Below are 19,354 nucleotides of genomic sequence, written 5' to 3' on the forward strand. Positions count from 1 at the left end.
ATTTTATTAAAACAATAAATACTATAAATATATTATATAGCTTAGTCATTCCATACATACATTAACAGTAAATTTTTTAAAATTACTTTCTTTGAGGTTTTTTTTTAGATAAATACTTTCAAAATCACTAAATAAAATCTTATAATCCTCAATTTAATCTGGTTCAACAGCCAATACAACATAAATGGGAAAAAATTTCACTACTTTTGGCAATTTGCAAACCTTGATAAAGGGTTCTATTTCAGAGAACTGAATTGGATTCGTTCTCCAAATGTCTTCTCTAGCTGTTTGAAATTTGTGGTTCCAAACTAAGGTATAAAAAGGCAGTATGGGTTTCTTTATACGTATTATAAACAGTTGTGGGGTTTTGTTAATTTTTAAGCCATTTAGAAGAGCAGGAAAGATGTAGGATGTTTTTGTTTGCTTTGGTTTGGTTAGAAAATACCAGGGAGTTCTTTACTACCATTCCCATTATATACATTATCAGATGTATATAATAGACTTTGTGTAAATTTGTTGGAACATTTTATGAGACAATTTGAACTACTCATCTGAACTGCACTGTTCATTGTAAATTTCTTGTTTCTATCCATACACTAGCTCCACTCTAGATTGGAAGGGCTTAAAGATGAACTCTGGAGGAATAGAGGCTACGACTTAAGAGTAACTATTACTGACCAAAGGAGCTACTTTCCACTCGCAAACATTGCTTTGCGCGATGGGTTTGGCTCCTTCACGTCTTGTTTCACATCCTGTTGAAGACTTTCTTGACTTCCATTTGACTTCTTTGAGCTGTTTTGTCTTTCAACATTTCCTCTTTCTTTTCCTTCTTTCTCCCAGATTTTCTTTCCATGCTTTTAGCGTTCTCTTGTGTTGAGTCACTTTTTCAAATGTAGTATATCTCTTTATTAAGCTTGTCTATTAATTTGTCTGTCGGTGTGTGTTTCTTTTCTATGTTAGACTGTAGTAGTAGAATTACACTTGTTTTCATTCCATGGTATGCAAATTGCTTATTTATTTTGCATAAAGTTCATTATTACACTTATCTTCTTAGATATGAATTTTCAATAAGAAATAGTAGAGCATTCTTCATTTATACACTGTCCCCCTTATGTAAGCCTATGCTTTATTATTTTTATCTTCCACATTTAATTCCTCAGTCTCCCTTTCTGCTTTTTCTTTTCTTTGTTCTCATATTTTCTTCCATGTCTTATTTTATTTAGTCACTAATTCCTTTCTCATTTGGTCCAGAATTGTTCTTCGATAAGACTTGTAAATAAAAGAATTTATAAATTTCTTTTTCTGGATTAGTGTCATTGTACTATACCAAAAAATACTTAAGCAGTCTGGGCCAAAAGAAAAGAACTAACATTTTTAATTGTTTGTTCATTTTGCTGTGTGTATGCTCGTGTGCATGGCACCCGTGTGTGTGTGTGTGTGTGTGTGTGTGTGTGTGTGTGTGTGTGTGTGTGTGTGTGTGTGTGTCTTTACATTATTTGCTTTGGTTTTTACTGATTGTTTGCCTTTGTCTGCTCATTTTTATTATTATTTCTTTAAACATTAACAATTTGCTTTTTTCAGGGAAGGACAGCCATAACCCACCCTAAGTTACAACATTCCTTTCATAAACTGTTTCATATATCTTTAGACTGTGTTAAGCTATAGAAAGTTCTTTGTTGTGTATATATCCATCTGGGGCAAGCTGCTGTGGAGTGGGAGGAAGAGGTGTGGGCCTTGAATAAAGTTATATCTGAAATTAATAGCAGTACCATTTAGCATGGCCATTGAATACAGCCACTTGGCAAATTTCAAAAGAAATATGCCACTTTAACCTTCATTTTTCAATGAGAGCATAAAGAACCCCTAATTGACAAATTATATGCACACCTAAACTGGCTAATAAAGGAGTTGAATTTAACTCATTTCCACTAGAAAAATCTTTCATAGCCAGTATTATAAGAAGTTATTATAATCAGTATTACAAAAGTTATTACCATCAAAGGTAAATATTACAGATAAGAATTTTTCTTTTCTCCTTGTTAACACATATATAATAAAAATCATTACATTAGAATATTCAATTTTAATTTCACTTTGACTTTGTTATTATTAAAGTACAGGCATACAAAATATTTTAGATTAAGGATTAATATTCAAAACTGAATATACAGTATTGAATTTCTTTCATGTATAGTCATCCTTCAATAACTGTAATAAGTTCTTATCAAGACCTCCATACATCCAAATCCAAAAGATATTCAATTCTCATGTAATAAAATGGCATATACTACTTACATACAGCCTAAGTACATCCAACCATATACTCTACTCTATATTGTCTCTAGCTTAATAGGCAAGTGCTCTACCATTGAGCCACATCTGCAACCCTCATCTCTATTTTATTACTATTTTATAACCTAATGCAATATGAATGCTATGTAAATAATTGCTGTATTGTATTCCATGAGAAATAATGACAAGGAAATAAAGATCACATGTGCAGTACAGATATAGTTGGTAGTGCTGGTGTTTTGTGTTGGTTTTCTCTCCTCCTTTTTTTCTTTTCCTTTTGATCCACAGTGTGTTGAATCTGCAGATATGAAACCCACAGACATGGAGGGCCACCTGGACTGATCTCAAATACACATAAATTGCTTTGAGTATTATCTTTGTCCAATTTATAATATTGTACCTTAAATATTTTTCTGGAACTCATTCTTTTTTAAGTAAAAATGAATTAAATATATCTGAAAAATGTAATAAACTTTTACTAACATGTTGTGATAGCCAAGATAAATAAAACCTTTTCTCCTAATCCTCAGGAGCTTGCCCATTAAGCATACTTATCTTACAGTCCATATTATAAGCCCTAAATTACTGAGTTTGTGCTCTTTCTGCAGGTCCAGTCCAGGTGCAGCAGCAAGGAGAACATTCTCAGAGCCAGTAAGTAGTCACCATTCCAGGTAGGCTACCAACTATGTCCGCTGTGGCTCAACAGAATAGAGAGCTAAAGAATGATGAAAAAAATGAAGATGAGCAATGATGAAAGTTTATATCAAGAATATGAATTTTATAAAATCCACCATCTGAAAATTTTCTTAATATCAATATAAGTAAATGTCTCCCCAAATCTAATTATTTTTGCAAACTGATTGGAATTTGATGCATTTAACTTAAGGTGAAAGTGAGCTCCTCTGTGACCTTAAGGTGAAGAATCTTCCCCTTTAATAGTCTCATTGCACAAATGATTTAATGACAGACTACATAAAAATATCTCTAATGTAAGTTCATGAACGCCAGAGAAGGAGAAGCAAGCTGGGCATACATGAGTGTAGCTTCAGTACTTAAGGATGAAGCAGGAAGATCCTAAGCTTTGGGCCAGCCTGTGCTATATCATGAGACCACGTCTCAAAAGTGGGTTGGTGTGGGTAGGTAATAAACAATAATTTTGTCAATATGATTTCCAAAAGATTTTACTTTCACAGGCAAAATGTTTTAGAACATTGTTCCTGGTCCAAGAATAGAAAATCCTTAAGCTCTCTTTTGGTTTGAGCACTACAATGTTAACTTGAAGGTCACTAAACTTTGTATATTCATTTCCTTGTTTTATAAAAATGAAACTGTGAATAGGTTATTTTAAAAAAAACTAGTATCTTTTTTTAAAAAAGACTAGTATACTTAAAGTGAAATCCTGTTGAAAATTTTCCCATTAAAGCTTTGAGATCCTCCAGAGAAAATTGCTGCATAATGTTAATTGTTTTATTATGTTTCTGTCTCTTAAAAACTTGATGACATCATTCAGTCTTTTTCCTATTGGTTTTCAGTAGATGTACATAATGAGCAGAATTATATAGGTTTGCTAGATGCCCACACTAATGGGAGTTTATACTGTAGTAGAATGTCAGTGTTATTTAGCAATCAAAGCATACTTGGAGGGCTGGAGAGACAGCTCAATGAGGGGGAAAAAGCAAGTCATAGCCATATGCACAGCTATTCCCAGCACTGTGAGGAATGGAGACTAGAGGATTCTGGAGCTTGCTCAAGTATCCACCCAGGATAACAATGTTGGGGAGAAGGCAAGCTCCAGGTTCAAGGAAAGCACCTTTCTCAAGGGAATAAGGTAGAGAATCTATTAAAGCAGGATACCCAGTGTCTACAAATGGCCTTTGCACACACACATATATGTACACATCACCACGCACATATGTCCCCAACACATACACAAAGCCATAACTGTTTACTAGTAATATTCACTACAGAAACTTAAGCAGAAGAATTGAGAGTTAGAAATCAACCTAGGGCATAGAATTTGAAAAAAGTGGGGCATATTTGAGAACTTCTAATAGGTTAGTGTGTGTATATGTTTATTTTATATGAGTATTCTACTTATTAGAATATTTCTATTTCTGTGTTATGAATCTGTTAACTTTGCTTAAAACCTTGAGTATTTGTTTGATCATGATGTTTAGATAATACTACAAAAAAATAAATTCAGGGCTGGATTGGATATGGATCAGTGGTAGAATGCTTCTCTATTATTCATGAGGCCCCAAGTTTAATCTCCAGCACTGCAAAATAAATTAATTAATAAATTTAAACAAGGGGCTGGAGAGTGAAGAACACTGGCTGGTCTTCCAAAGGACAGGTTTAAATCCCAGGACACATGTGGCACCTCACACTGTCTGTAACTCTAGTTCCAGGGGATCTAACACCTTCTGCAGACAAATCTATACATTAAATAAAAAGAATACTTTAAAAAATTAAAAACAAAAATTTTAAATAAAAATAAATTTAAATTAGAGCAGATGTGTACAAATCATATCTTCACAACTTTCCAAAATAAGTGACTCTGAGAGAGCCTTTTATAATGAGATATAAAATCTTATACACACTAAGACCTAAGTTTGAAAAACGTATGGGTCAGACATGATAGTTGAATGTTCGCTAAAATTAAGCAAATAGGAAAATGAACTTTAAAATTGCACTTTATGATCTATAGTGCATAGTTTCCACCAATTTATAGTCCTGAAATTATAGGCCACTGAGAGTAATTATGGTGATTAGAAACAAAAAAATACTTTTTGAGGACAAATTCCTTTGAACTTTGTCTTCTATCTATCACAGACTACATTTCAGTTACCATCTTACTGTACTAGTGGCTTATAATGAGTTTATATAGATATCATGGTTGCCCAAGTATTCTTTATTATTTTCTTTGCATAAATAGTCATATAGATGGGCCTTGTGACTCTTCAGGTCCATATGGAGCCCAAGCAAGATCATAACTTCATAGTTTTGTGATTTCTCTAAGTTTGTGTTCTTTCATCTTATTTCCGTGCCAATAACTCGTGTTCATACCCATGGCCTCACCCAAGTTCAGCACTCTATTCTTTCTCTAGGTTCAATGTGTGTTTCTGTATCTGTGTGTGATGTGTGTGTGCGTCTTATCTGTGTGAGAACATTAATGTCATGGCACAGGTGTGGCGATCAGAAGACAACTCTTGGAAGTCATTTCTCTTGTTCTATCATGTTAATCCCGAGAATCAAACTCAGGTCATCAGTCTTGGCTGCATGTATTTTACCTACTGAACCATCTTGATGGCCTGTTTCTCTGAACTTAACTACAATATTCCTATTCCTTATATAGACTGCTCTTATATTCCCAATCTTCTCTTTTACGATGTAGTACCATATTGCAATTATATAGAAGCTATTAATGGTTACTCATTCTCTCAATACTAAATATTGCCTCCATTTCTTTTCAATTTTTTCCATGCATAAACAATCTACCATGTGTGTATAAGCCAATCTACAATTTGTTAGGATTCTTTTGTGACAGCTCTGAGTTTCCCTTAGTGAGGGTGACTAATCCTTCTTGTGTACCCCTAATTAATCATTAATCAAGGGAATGTTCCTGTAGACTTTTCTACAGCCCAATCTGATGACATTTTCTCCCTTGTTTTTTAGAATTATTTATTATGTATACAGTATTCTGTCTGCATGTATGCCTGCATGCCAGAAGAGGGCACCAGATCCCATTATAGATGGTTATGAGCCACCATGTTGTTGCTGGGAATTGAACTCAGGACCTCTTGAAGAGCAGTCAAATGCTCCTAACCTCTGAGCCGTCTTTCCAGCCCCTGATGACATTTTCTCAATTGAGGTTCCCTCCACCTTTGCAAGACTTTGCAGCTAAACCTGAGTCAGGAAGCCTCTCCCAAATGAGAGTGCATGCTTGCCTCTAGCAAGCAGAGCAGACCTGAGAAATTGCTGCTACCAAAAAAACATGCAAAATGCTGTTATTTTGCATCTAGAATTATTTCCCAAGCTGTCTCAGGCTTTATGTGGATGCAGTTGTCCACATGTTGGCACCATTTGTAACATGAGGGCCTGCTTTGTTGACCTGGCCACTCAGCTAGCTTAGCCGCGAAATAATCACACAGAACTGTATTCATTAAAACACTGCTTGGCCCATTAGCTCTGGCTTCTTATTAACTCTTAAAGCTTATATTAACCTATTATTCTTATTCATGTTAGCCAAACAACTCAGTACCTTTTTTAGCGGGGCAAGTCACATCCTGCTTCTTCTGTGTCTGGTCAAGACTTCAGAGGAATGGGCTTCCTTCTTCCCAGAATACTCCTGTTCTCATTGCCCTGCCTCTACTTCCTGTCTGGTTGTCCCGCCTATACTTCCTGCCTGGCTATTGGCCAATCAGTGTTTGTTTAAAACATAATTGACAGAATACAGAATTGTCCTACACCACTCAGGCTTATTCATAACTAGATCTTTCAACTTAAATTAAGCCATAATTGTTGTCTATGTTTAGTTACATGGCTTGGTACCTTTTCTTAGTAAGACATTCTCATGTTGCTTCCTCTGACTTGGTGAATGACTTTCTGCCTTTTCTCTTCCCAGAATTCTCTTGGTCTAGTTGCCATGCCTATAATTCCTATGTATATTCAAAAATCTTATTTCTAAAGCATTCCAAAATCATGAACTAATCCAAAAGCATAATGCCAGGGCATGTATTAAGTTAAATTAAATGGTATATCATACTGAAAAACTCTAATAAACTCTAATGTACTCCATAACTTTTGCTATCTGGGTAGATTTTTCCTTAGACAACGAATCACATTCTTTGCTTTTGTATTTTGATTTTCAAGACAGGGTTTTTCTTTAACATCCCTAACTGTCCTAGAACTTCTTTCATAGACCAGACTGGCCTCAAACTCACAAAGATTCACCTGCCTCTGTATCCTGGGAGTGCTGTAATTAAAGGTGTATTTCCCATCAAGTTTCTTTTGTTATATATTTTATAACAGTGATACAAAAACTCTATGAATGCAGTAGAGAGCTTTGAGATAGTGGATGAGTGCATAAGAGTACTTGCTGTATATGCACAAGGACCTGCGTTTGAGAGCTCAGCACCTACCTTAAAAAATAAAAAAGCTGGCCATGGACCTCAATTCTGGGGGCACAGATAGCTGAATCCAAGGTGCTAGCTAGCTAACTAGCCTAGACAAAACAGGGAGCTTCTAGTTCAGTGGATAAACCCTGTCTTAAAAGAATGATGCAAGGAACAGTAGAGAAAATTACCTAAAGTCCTCTTATGTCCTCACATGTGTGAGTGGACTCACACCACTACACACACATGGTGTATACCATATACATACCATACAAACAAAAAAGGGGGAAACAATAAATATATAGTAACAGTCTTAGAGTCATCCCACTTTAATTCACAACAAAAGGTTATCCATGGTAGTAGAGTCATTGGGAAGATGGAGTCCTTCAGATCCTGATTATGGGCTGGTAAGGGCTAAAGGAATATCGCAGGAAACATCTGGACTATAACACCCAGTAATACAATTTATTTAAGATATTTCTTCAGAGCAATTAAAATTAAAACTTCCAACACATTATATTTTTGGGATTTTGTTTCCTTTTTGTTCTAAGGTATTTCTCAAATAAATTTGTTCATATCAAAATGTTTCTTATGTGGCCATTGTAATTCTCAATTATTCTTGATAAAATTTTACAGTTTGAATCTAAGGATACACAGGTTTCAGTTTCAGCAAATGTATTTTTAAGAATCAGAAACAGGTGGTTGGTTACTCTCAGGCCATTCTAGCAAAGCGGATCTGTTCCGCCTTCCACATAAGCAGTAAGTAGTATGAAGGCTGCACAGCTGTGTAAGGCTGATGTTTGCTTCACTCTCCCATGTAGTCTTCCTAGCATCGTTGGGCAGAGGCCAAGCTTCCCGCTCATTTCTGGCCTGATTTCTCCATGTCTTATAAGCATATCCTGTGGTGTCTTCATCCAGTTTTAGAGAGCAATTAAAACCTCAAGGACCTCCTTGACAAACAACTCATGAAGGTGGTGGTCTAACCCTTGCACTGGAACTTTTACTTAATAACCTATAGCTTCTGGGAGCAGTGAACACCCACAAACAGTACTTCTGTTAAATTCATTTTTATTACTTTTTTTATTAACTTATAAAATACCAGGGTTTTTTAATAGCTCTTAATTATTGTACATTCTTAATTATGACTGACCCTCCTCACACCTACTCCTCTCCCCCATCTCCATGCCTCCATCCCCACTTAAACCTTTCTTTCCCATTATTTTCCATTTCATTTTCACATCATCTGTGTTTTACCATCCTTAAATCCCAAAAGATTTTCCCTCTCTCATGGGCCTTTTCCTACTTTTCTGGCTTCTACAAACTCATACACACAGAGAACCTAGACAACAATGAGGACCCTAAAAGTCTCCATGGATCTAATCTACATGGGAAGTAGAAATCTTCTTGTAGATTCTTTCTATTGAATTTTTTATAGTCATTATGTTTTTTTGGTTCCAGAATTTCATGCTTAGGTTTTTTTTCTATGATTTTCTATTTCCTTGTTACACTTCTCAGTTTGCTTTTGTATTGTTTTTCTGGTTTCATCGTCTATATGCATTATTCTTTAGCTCATTTAAACTTTCTCCAAACTATCCATTTTTTTTCAAAAATTCATACGTTTTCATTTTTTGGCTATTGATTACTAGAATATTACTGTTTCTTTAGTGGTAGTGTTTCTTTGACTTATGTTTCTGTTTTGCTTAAAAAATTGTCATGTGGCTGGGCAGCGGTGGCACATGCCTTTAATCCCAGCACTCAAGAAGCAGAGGCAGGCAGATCTCTGAGACCACTCTGATCTACAAAGTGAGTTTCAGGACAGCCAGGGGGAAAATAGTCATGTGTTTCAGACTTTACAGATTGGTTTTGGAGAGGAAAGACCCCATCTGTGGTAATATGAGAATGGCAGCCCCACCTCCAGTAAGGGCAGACCCTTTTACATTATCTGATGAGGTCAGCATTAGCAAAGATTTCATAAGTGCTCCCCAGCCAAGCTGTGAGTGTCTACAGCAATGGGGAAAGTTATTGGAGTAATTGATGATAAAAGTCTCCTGAATCATCCTAGTCTCTTTTCTCCCATAGAGGATGTCACAGCCTTCCTGAGGGGTTCCTTTTTAGTGCCAAGTCAGTCTCATAGGAATCCTCGTGGTAGCAGTGGTACTGTGTCTGATGCACAGTGGCCATGAAGTAACTTTAAAGTCAGGCTGTGGAACACTAGTATACATGGAAAAACCTCAGTTTTTGAGTACAAGCTAGAGCCAGCACCATGCCCAGGGAGCAGGTGCCCCAGCTGAAACACTGGAGTACCAATGCTTTGGGGGCCACCTGGGAAATATGGAATACAACATGGGCACACACAGAGCTATAGAGCTCTTAAGCATCCATACTGCTACAGCAGTGGCTCCACTGCCCTAGGCACTGGTGATGAAGGAGAAGCTTCAGAGCAGAGTATGCACGGGATTGGAGGAAGAGGGGTTTTACACATCTGCATCAGCACAACAAATGTCTCCTCCATTGCCACAGTAATTGTTGGTAAGTTGCCTTGGTGATAAACCTCCCAGGAACTTCTACAAAGTAGGTAACTGGGAAGACTGGTCTCCATAACTCTCACTCTCCTTTGTTCCTAGTTTTCTTCAGATGTCTCAGGTATGCGAATTGTCACAGTAATCCTTTCTGTGTAGTGATTTCTTCCTTCTTGCTCCACTGTATGGCATTGGTTTATTAAATGAACTATTCAGCCTTCCTCGAACAATTTATGTTCAGGTGTTTTTTGTGGGGGAATCAAAGCATTAGTGCTATTATCTTTTATAATTCTTCCACAAAGTTTATGAAATAAATAATAAAATTACTTACAACTTTTATGTTCCTAAGTATTTCCTGTATTAATAAAGTTATGTTGACAAAACTGGAAAATGCAAAAGAAATGGACATTTTTTTAGATAAGTACCATATACCAAAGCTAAACCAAGACCAGGTGAACGATCTAAATAGACCTGTTAGTCGCGAAGAACTAGAAACTGTTATCAAAAATCTCCCGTCCAAAAAAAGCCCAGGACCAGATGGTTTCAATGCAGAATTCTACCAGAACTTCTAAGAAGAGCTAATACCTATACTCCTTAATGTATTTCACAATATAGAAACAGAAGAATCATTGCCAAATTCCTTTTATGAAGCTATAGTTACCCTGATACCAAAACCACACAAAGACTCAACCAGGAAAGAGAATTACAGGCCTATCTCACTCATGAATATCGACGCAAAAATTCTCAATAAAATACTGGCAAACCGAATCCAAGAACACATTAGAAAAATTATCCATTATGATCAAGTAGGCTTCATCCCAGAGATGCAGGGCTGGTTCAACATACGCAAATCTATCAATGTAATCCACCATATAAATAAACTGAAAGAAAAAAACCATATGATCATTTCATTAGATGCTGAAAAAGCATTCAACAAAATTCAACACCCCTTTATGATAAAGGTCTTGGAGAGATTAAGGATACAAGGGTCATACCTAAATATAATAAAAGCTATTTACAGCAAGCCGACAGCTAACATTAAATTAAATGGAGAAAAACTCAAAGCCATCCCACTAAAATCAGGAACACGACAAGGATGTCCACTCTCTCCATACCTCTTCAATATAGTGCTTGAAGTTCTGGCAATAGCAATAAAACAACATAAGGGGATCAAGGGGAATCGTATTGGAAAGGAAGAAGTTAAGCTTTCGTTATTTGCAGATGATATGATAGTATACATAAGCGACCCCAAAAACTCTACCAAAGAACTCCTACAGCTGCTAAACACCTTTAGTAATGTGTCAGGATACAAGATCAACTCCAAAAAATCAGTTGCCTTCCTATACACTAAGGATAAGGAAGCAGAGAGGGAAATCAGAGAAGCATCACCTTTCACGATAGCCACAAATAGCATAAAATATCTTGGGGTAACTCTGACCAAGAAAGCGAAAGATCTATTTGACAAGAACTTTAAGTCTTTGAAGAAAGAAATTGAAGAGGATACCAGAAAATGGAAGGATCTCCCTTGCTCTTGGATTGGGAGGATCAACATAGTAAAACTGGCATTTCTCCCAAAAGCAATCTATAGATTCAATGCAATTCCCATCAAAATCCCATCAAAATTCTTCCCAGATCTGGAGAAGACAATAATCAACTTTATATGGAAAAACAAAAAACCCAGGATAGCCAAAACAATCTTAAACAATAAAGGATTGTCTGGAGGCATTATCATCCCTGACTTCAAACTCTATTACAGAGCTACAGTATTGAAAACAGCTTGGTATTGGCATAAAAACAGAGAAGTCGACCAATGGAATCGAATAGAACACCCTGACATTAACCCACAAACCTATGAACACCTGATTTTCGATAAAGGAGCGAAAAGTATACAATGGAAAAAAGAGAGCATCTTCAACAAATTGTGCTGGCAAAACTGGATGTCAACCTGTAGAAGAATGAAAATAGACCCATATCTATCACCATGCACAAAACTCAAGTCCAAATGCATTAAAGACCTCAATATCAGTCTGAACACACTGAACCTGATAGAAGAGAAAGAGAAGTACTCTACAACACATGGGCACAGGAGACCACTTCCTACGTAAAACCCCAGCAGCACAGACATTAAGGGCATCGTTGAATAAAGGACCTCCTGAGACTGAGAAGCTTCCCAAACCACTGCTTTCTGTCTTACCTGACTGGTACTGACAGATAACTGGTGGACTTTGGTTGCTTGAGGGACACTGAGAAGATCCTGCAGCTTATTACAACATCAAAGAGCCTGCAGTTTTGCAGGTAATTATCACAGAAATCAGCAAACAATAAGCTATAAAAAAAAGAAGAAAAAGAAGGAGGAAAAGAAATCTAAATGTTCTTAACTGAAAACTTACTTGCAAAGGCCCAGAAAATATATGCCCCCCAAAAGCAGGCCTTAGGAGCCTAACTCCCAGAATCTCTGGCCAGCTTGATTGGACAAGGATATTCTGCTGTAGAAAGCCAGTCTGTAAAGAGTGGGAATTGTGACTATTTTCTCAAATGCATAAAACAGGAGAAGAGGAAGAATCACAGAGCCTACTAAGCAAATGGAAACATGACTCAATCGAAGGACAAAATAAATCAGAATCCAACCAAGAATATTATTATGTGACAGAATCCAAGATAATGATTTTTAAAAGCTTGGTGATCTAAAAAAAGTAGCAATTTTAAATTTTTTAAAAAAGTACATGAACAAAATTAGAATATCAATAAAGACTTAAACTATATAAAAACAAGTTTTAGAGCTGAAGAAATAGTAACTGAATTGAAATTTTTTTTCTAAAGGTTCAGTAGCAGATTTGATCAAGCAAATCAATATACACAATTGATACAGGTCATTTGAAATTCTGGAATTAAAAAAACAAAGTAAAACAAATTAAAAGACTTTACGGTATGTCATCAATTTAAACGTGTGTGTAGAAAAGAGAGGAAGACAGAGAAGAAGAGGAAAGAATAAAGAGAAACAAATAAAGTAAAGAAAAGAAGAGATGGAGGAGATAGAATTTATTTGAAGAAATATTGACCAAAAACATCCCGAATCTACATAAAGAAATGGACATGCAGTTACATTAAGCTCAAAGAGCGAAAGCTAGGATAAATCCAAAGAGGCACACATCAAGACATGCTATTTTCAAATTGTCGTAAGTCATGAACAATGCAAAACCTGAAAAGGAACAAGAACAAATTCATCACATTCAAAGGAGTACCCATAAAAATTGATGTCATCCAGGCGGTGGTGGCGCACATCTTTAATCCTAGCACACCAGAGGCAGGTGGATCTCAGTGAGTTCAAGGCCAGCCTGGTCTACAAGAGCTAGTTGCAGGACAGGTTCCAGAGCTACAGAGAACTTCTATCTCAAAAAATAAATAAAGCCAGAAAGAAAAAAGACAGAAAAGTATTGACATCATTAGTTATATTAGGAGATCTTTACAGACCAGAACTTTTTTCAGATATTTTTTTATCCAGTAAAACCACCCTTCAAAAACAGAAGAGAAATGAAGATTTCCACAGCTAAACAAAAGCTTAGGGAAGCTTATGAGAAATGCTAAATAAAGTACTTCAAGTTGAAATAAAATGACACTAGACTGCAACATGAAAGCATACAGAAATAGAAGTCCGAAAATATGGAAATATAACTCGTGGGAACAGGTTAATATATTGTCTGATATTGAATACTATACTGCTTAATGATGGAGTTAATAGTACTTTTAATTTGGGGGTTGTGGAAATTGCTACACAGTGAAGAACACACTAACTGCTTTCCAGAGAACCTGGTTCAGTTCTCAGCACTCATATGGCAGCTCAAAACCTATATCTAATTTTAGTTCCAGAGATCTGATATCCTCTGGCCTCTGCAAGTACAAGGTGCACACATGGTACACAGACTTCAGGCTGGCAAAACACTTGTACAAAAATACTTTTTAAGTACTTTATTTTGGCAAAAAAAAAAAACATAAAAGCACAAGATATAATTATGAAATATGTTAGCAGATAAACAGTATTGAAATGTCATGTATTATGAAAACCATAATCAGGTAGGAAGATGTAAGAGTAGGAGAAACCCAGTTTGGGGCCTATTATTAACAAATGTCTATTAGCTTTTTGGTATGTTGGTATGTTGGTTGGTTGGTTGGTTGGTTGGTTGGTTGGTTGGTTGGTTGGTAGTTGTTTTTTAAGACAAGGTTAGTTGTAGTGTACAGCTCAGACTGGCCTGATGTATATCCCAAGTGCTAGAATTACAGTTATGTCATCATACACAGTGCAACTAGCTTTTAAAAATCAAATTTTTGTAATTCTGGTAAAAAAAATGAACACTAAATTTATTGACTGAGTTAATGTTCGAAATTGTATATAGTATTTATTTGTCTATATAGCCATTTTTTATCAATATACTCTAGACTATGCCATGTGTTCAGCATCCTTGGTCCTAGACTATGCTATCTCCATAGCATCTTTAGTCCTATGCTATACTATCTCCACAGCATTTTTAGTCCTCGACTATGCTATCCCCACAGCATCTTTGGTCCTAGGCTATACTATGTACTCAACATCTTTGGTCCTATGCTATACTATCTCCACATCATCTTTGGTCCTAGACTATGCTATCTCCACAGCATCTTTGGTCCTAGGTTATACTATGTGTTCAATATCTTTGGTCCTTAACTATACTGTGCTATATGCACAGCATCTTGATTGTAAGACAGTTTTTCTCCTTGAAAATCTAGTTAGGAAAAGACACATATAAATAAATGTAAAATGGAGATTTTATATTTATATTGATAATGCAATATTCAAAGAAAATATTAAGAGAATGTTTTATAATACCTCTAAGTACAGGGAAAATGTGTGAACATTTTTTGCTTCATAACAGAGATACTACTCAAGAAAAATGTTACAAGAATATCATAATGAATTTCTGCATGCTTTTCATCCAGACTCCCCAGATATCGATACTTTGCCACAGTTAAGTGTTGCCACACTTATCTGTGCATGCTAATGTGCACATGCTTTACCATATTACGTGTGAATAAAATTCAGACATGATGCCTCTTTAGTCGCTACTTCAGCGTGCATTTGAAGTAGGGGTAAATGAGGTTTGTGAGAAGAAATAAGACATTCTCTTACATAACCTCAGAACAATTATGAAAATCAAGAAATTAACAGTACCATAATACTATTATATAATCTGATTCCAATTAAATTTTGCCATTTTTTCTAATAATGTTCTTTATAGCAAATGGGGAAAGAATAATTCTTTTGTTCTGATCTGGGATTCAACCCAGACTCATGCATTTCATTTAACAGTGATGTCCCTTTAGACTCCTTTAAGCTAGAACAATTATTCATGTTTTTCTTTGTCTCTCATGGCCTCAATATTTTTGAAGAGCATAGGTCAGTTATTTTATATAATGACCTTCAATTTTAATTTTTCTGATGTTTCAAAGTGATTTAATTGCTATGCAATTTGTTGGGAATACTTCAAATAAGATGTTGTGTCCCTCACAATATATCAATCATGTCAGTGAGGCCTTTATGTAAATTTCTTCATTACTACTACTTATTATCCCTAGATTGTAGGTTTTTCACTAAGAAATAATGTTCTGACTTTGTATTTTATAAGTACCTCATGGTGATATATTTTAACCTGTATAAATACCTTGTTCTTCATTAGGCTTTTCCCTTCTAGTTTTAGTATCTGTTAATAATTTTTGTCTGAAGCAGCTATTAGCATAATGATTGCCAATACAGGCTTTCCTAATTCCACTTATTTTATCCGTTGTAAGTTTGTTAATAAGGAAGAATTCTTAAATAATTTCTTTATTTACATTACTGTCCATGAATTATTTTCATTTAGTTAAATAAATCTGTTGATTTTTGCCATAACTTTGAACCAGGTTTAGTAAAAAAAGGAGCCTTGCAGGCTTGCTTTAAGATCTTTTTCCCTATGTTCTTTCTTTATTGAAAAAACGTTGTGAGGGAAGAATAGTAATTTCCCATGGAAACAAACAAGCAAACAAAATAATGAGAGAAAAATTAGTCTAGGCTGATAGAACATTTCATACTACAGCAAGAAAATATAAAATGATACTGTGTGTTTACTTATCCACAATATGGCCAGTTTTATAAACAATGCAGCAATGAGGGGGAAGCTGAAAAAGAAGAAAGAAAAATGTATATACTATCATAAAGAATTGAAATTGTATCCTATGAATGATAGTGAATCATTGATGTAAATTACAGAACTGACATTTTGTGCCAACAGTGCCTTGTGTTATGTAATTGATGCATAGGCCTCTCTCGACTGTTTTCCTTTAGTATTTGTTATTCAGCCCTAGAAAATAAGCAGTCTTTCCATCCATGTTTTCGATGTCAGTAATGCTGTGATGTGCATTGCGTTTAATATTCATGTAGGAAACTTATAAAGTCATGAAATTCAAAACAACATAAGAAATTATAATCTTATTTTTAAGATGCCCTGTATTACCTGTTCACTTTCCCAGATTTTCGATTTTCAGAATTACCTCAATGTATGTTTTCTAGACTTCCAGTAGATGGATTGAGACTCCAATCCAGCCACATAAACTTTGACCTATCATTTGCCCTGTCTACCAGATATGCTGGGGTAAAGGTGGTGCAAAAATTATGGGGGTGGTCAATGTTGGGCTATATAGACACTAACATAGATTTTGATGTAAGTGAAATTTAAAGTCTTTGAGAGTTGTAAGTTAGTATGTTGCAACTTAGGAGCACATAGCTGTGTGGTAAATAAACTGCAATGGAACAAGGATAGAATCAGGAGAACAGTTTAGAGGCTCTTCAATCACCAGAACATAAATGATGGGAGTGGTAAGTAGCTATCAGATTCTAGGTATCTTTTAAAGGGAATTTAGTTGGCACTCTGACAAAAGGAAAAGAATCAGGATGTCTCCATTGCTTTGCCCAGTTATTAAACTGGTAAAATGAATAGTTGAGAACTGCAAAAAAAAAAAAAAAAGAAAGAAAGAAATGAAACACCCTATGGGTGGTAATGGAAATTAGAGATTTAAGAGCTTAATTCTGGAAATTTTAGGTTTGAGTTGTCTATTGTATCTTTAAGTAAATGTTAGATGATTACTAGCCTGGAAAAATACATTATCTACCAACTCTTATGTAATATACAAATATGAAGTTGAGGGTAGAGGTTGAGAATAGAGATATTTATTTATGATATTAATGCCAAAGGACAAAATAAGATTACATAAGAGTGGATAGCTACATATAATCTTCCGTGACTTTTTACAGGAAAAAGAACAGTTCCAATGAATCTTAGATAAATTCATTTTGCTAACTAGTTCATTAAATATCTAAAGGTCAGTACAATAGTTGAAGATATGAATCCTAAAGCCAGAACTAACTAGAATTTTATCCTAGCTCTTTTGTTACCATCTGTGTGACTAAGCAAAGATATCAGTCCTATGTAGACTGAGGCCGTTCCTTTGTTTCCCAGATTCCCAGATACAAAATGAGCACTCAGAAACTGTATTAATTACAGCACCAGTTGACCAATAGCTTAATCATATTTCTAAATAGCTATTACATCTTAAATTAATCCATTCCTAATAGTTTGTATTTTACCATGAGGCTCATGGTTTACCAGTAAGGTTCTGGCTGGTGGCTCTCATCTTTCTCCTTCAGTGGCTAGAAGGTATCTCTCTGACTCCACCTTCTTTCTCCCAGCATTCAGCTTAGTTTTCCCACCTAGCTCTATTCTGCCCTGCTACAAGCACCAAAACCTTCTTTATTAATCAACGACAACAATAAAACATATTCACAATGTACAGAGAGGAATCCCACATCACCTCCCATTTTCTGTCTAATGAAAAAGGAAACTTTTAATTTTAACACAGTAAAATAACATATAACAAAACAGTTATCAAGCAAGAATTATAGTTACAATATTTATATCTACTTTACCTTTTATCATAACTAGGGAAACCTATAATTATAACTATCTACTCTTCAACTCCATCTAAGACCCCAGAAGGATATACTATTACCTAAGTTAACAGGAAGTGCATTGTAAGCAACTTCCAAAACTCTAGAACTAACAGATACATCGTGCTGCCTGGTCAGTTATCCAAAGTTCTTCTGTAACATTACAGCATCCATATTCAGCCTACAGACCCATAGTATCTGGTAGACTTTTTCTTTTTTTTATTTTATTTAGCTATACATTTTTCACTGCTGCCCTTCCTGCCTCTCCCCTTCCCTTAAACTCCCTCCCATGTTCTCCATGCTCCCAATTTACTCAGAATATCGTGATATATTTTACTACTTCCCATGTAGTTTATACCCATGTATGTCTCTTTTAGGGTCTTCATTGTTGTCTAGGTTCTCTAGGATTGTGATTTGTAGGCTGGTTTTCTTTGCTTTATGTTTAAAAACCACTTATAAGTGAGTACATATGATAATTATCTTTCTGGTCCTGGGTTACCTCACTCAATATGATGTTTTCTAGCTCCATTTATTTGCCCACAAATTTCAAGATGTCATTTTTTTCTGCTGTGTAGTACTCCATTGTGTAAATATAGCACATTTTCCTTATCCATTCTTCAGTCAAGGGAAATTTAGGTTGTTTCCAGGTTCTGGCTATGACAAACAATGCTGCTGTGAACACAATTGAGCACATGTCCCTGTGGTACGATTGAGCATACTTTGGGTATATACCCAAAAGTGGTATTGCAGGGTCTTGAGGAAGGTTGTTTCCTAATTTTCTGAGAAATCGCCATACTGACATCCACTCCTACCTGCAATGCAGTAGTGTTCCCTTTATCCCCCAACCTCTCCAGCATAAGTTGTCATTATTGTTTTTGATCTTGGCCATTCCATGTCAGATGGAATCTCAGAGTTGTTTTGATTTGCATTTCTCTGATGACTAAGGATGTTGAACATTTCCTTAAGTGTCTTTCAGCCATTTTAGATTCCTCTGCTGAGTTCTATATTTAAGTCTGTACTCCATTTTTTATTGGATTATTTGTTCATTTGATGACCAATTTTTTGAGTTCTTTATATATTTTGGAGATCAGACCTCTGTCAGTTGGTGAAGATCTTTTCACATTCTGTAGGCTGTCATTTTGTCTTGTTAACCATGTCCTTTGCTTTACAGAAGCTTTTCAGTTTCAGGAGATCCCATTTATTGTTTCTCTCTGTGTCAGTGCTGCTGGGATTATATTCAGGAAGTGATCTCCTGTCTGACTGACTTTTTCATGAAGCAGGAAATTTGAAGATCTGTTTTGCATTGTAATGGCAAAGTTCATCAGTTTCTTTCTTCTATGTCCTACAGACTGTCTGGTAGACTCTTTCATGAAGCAGGAACCGCGAAGGACTGTCTCACTTTCTTTTTTTTTTTTTTT

The 19,354-nt window shown here is 35.6% G+C and overlaps 1 protein-coding gene across 15 annotated transcripts in view; it reads left to right on the forward strand.

Annotated features, from left to right (window-relative positions):
• Gphn (gephyrin) overlaps window positions 1-19,354 on the forward strand; it is a 351,545-nt gene that overhangs the window by 258,824 nt on the left and 73,367 nt on the right. For 9 of the 15 annotated variants that reach the window (XM_026779623.1, XM_013346146.2, XM_026779629.1 and 6 more), the window contains one exon: window positions 2,901-2,943. In XM_026779623.1, coding sequence (XP_026635424.1) covers window positions 2,901-2,943 — 43 coding nt within the window. Of the gene's footprint in view, window positions 1-600; window positions 664-2,900; window positions 2,944-19,354 lie in introns of all 15 variants that reach the window. The other 6 variants (XM_026779610.1, XM_005343244.3, XM_026779620.1 and 3 more) reach the window with 1 other exon arrangement.

Source organism: Microtus ochrogaster, chromosome 1, assembly GCF_000317375.1.
Source record: "Microtus ochrogaster isolate Prairie Vole_2 chromosome 1, MicOch1.0, whole genome shotgun sequence".
Taxonomy (NCBI): domain Eukaryota; kingdom Metazoa; phylum Chordata; class Mammalia; order Rodentia; family Cricetidae; genus Microtus; species Microtus ochrogaster.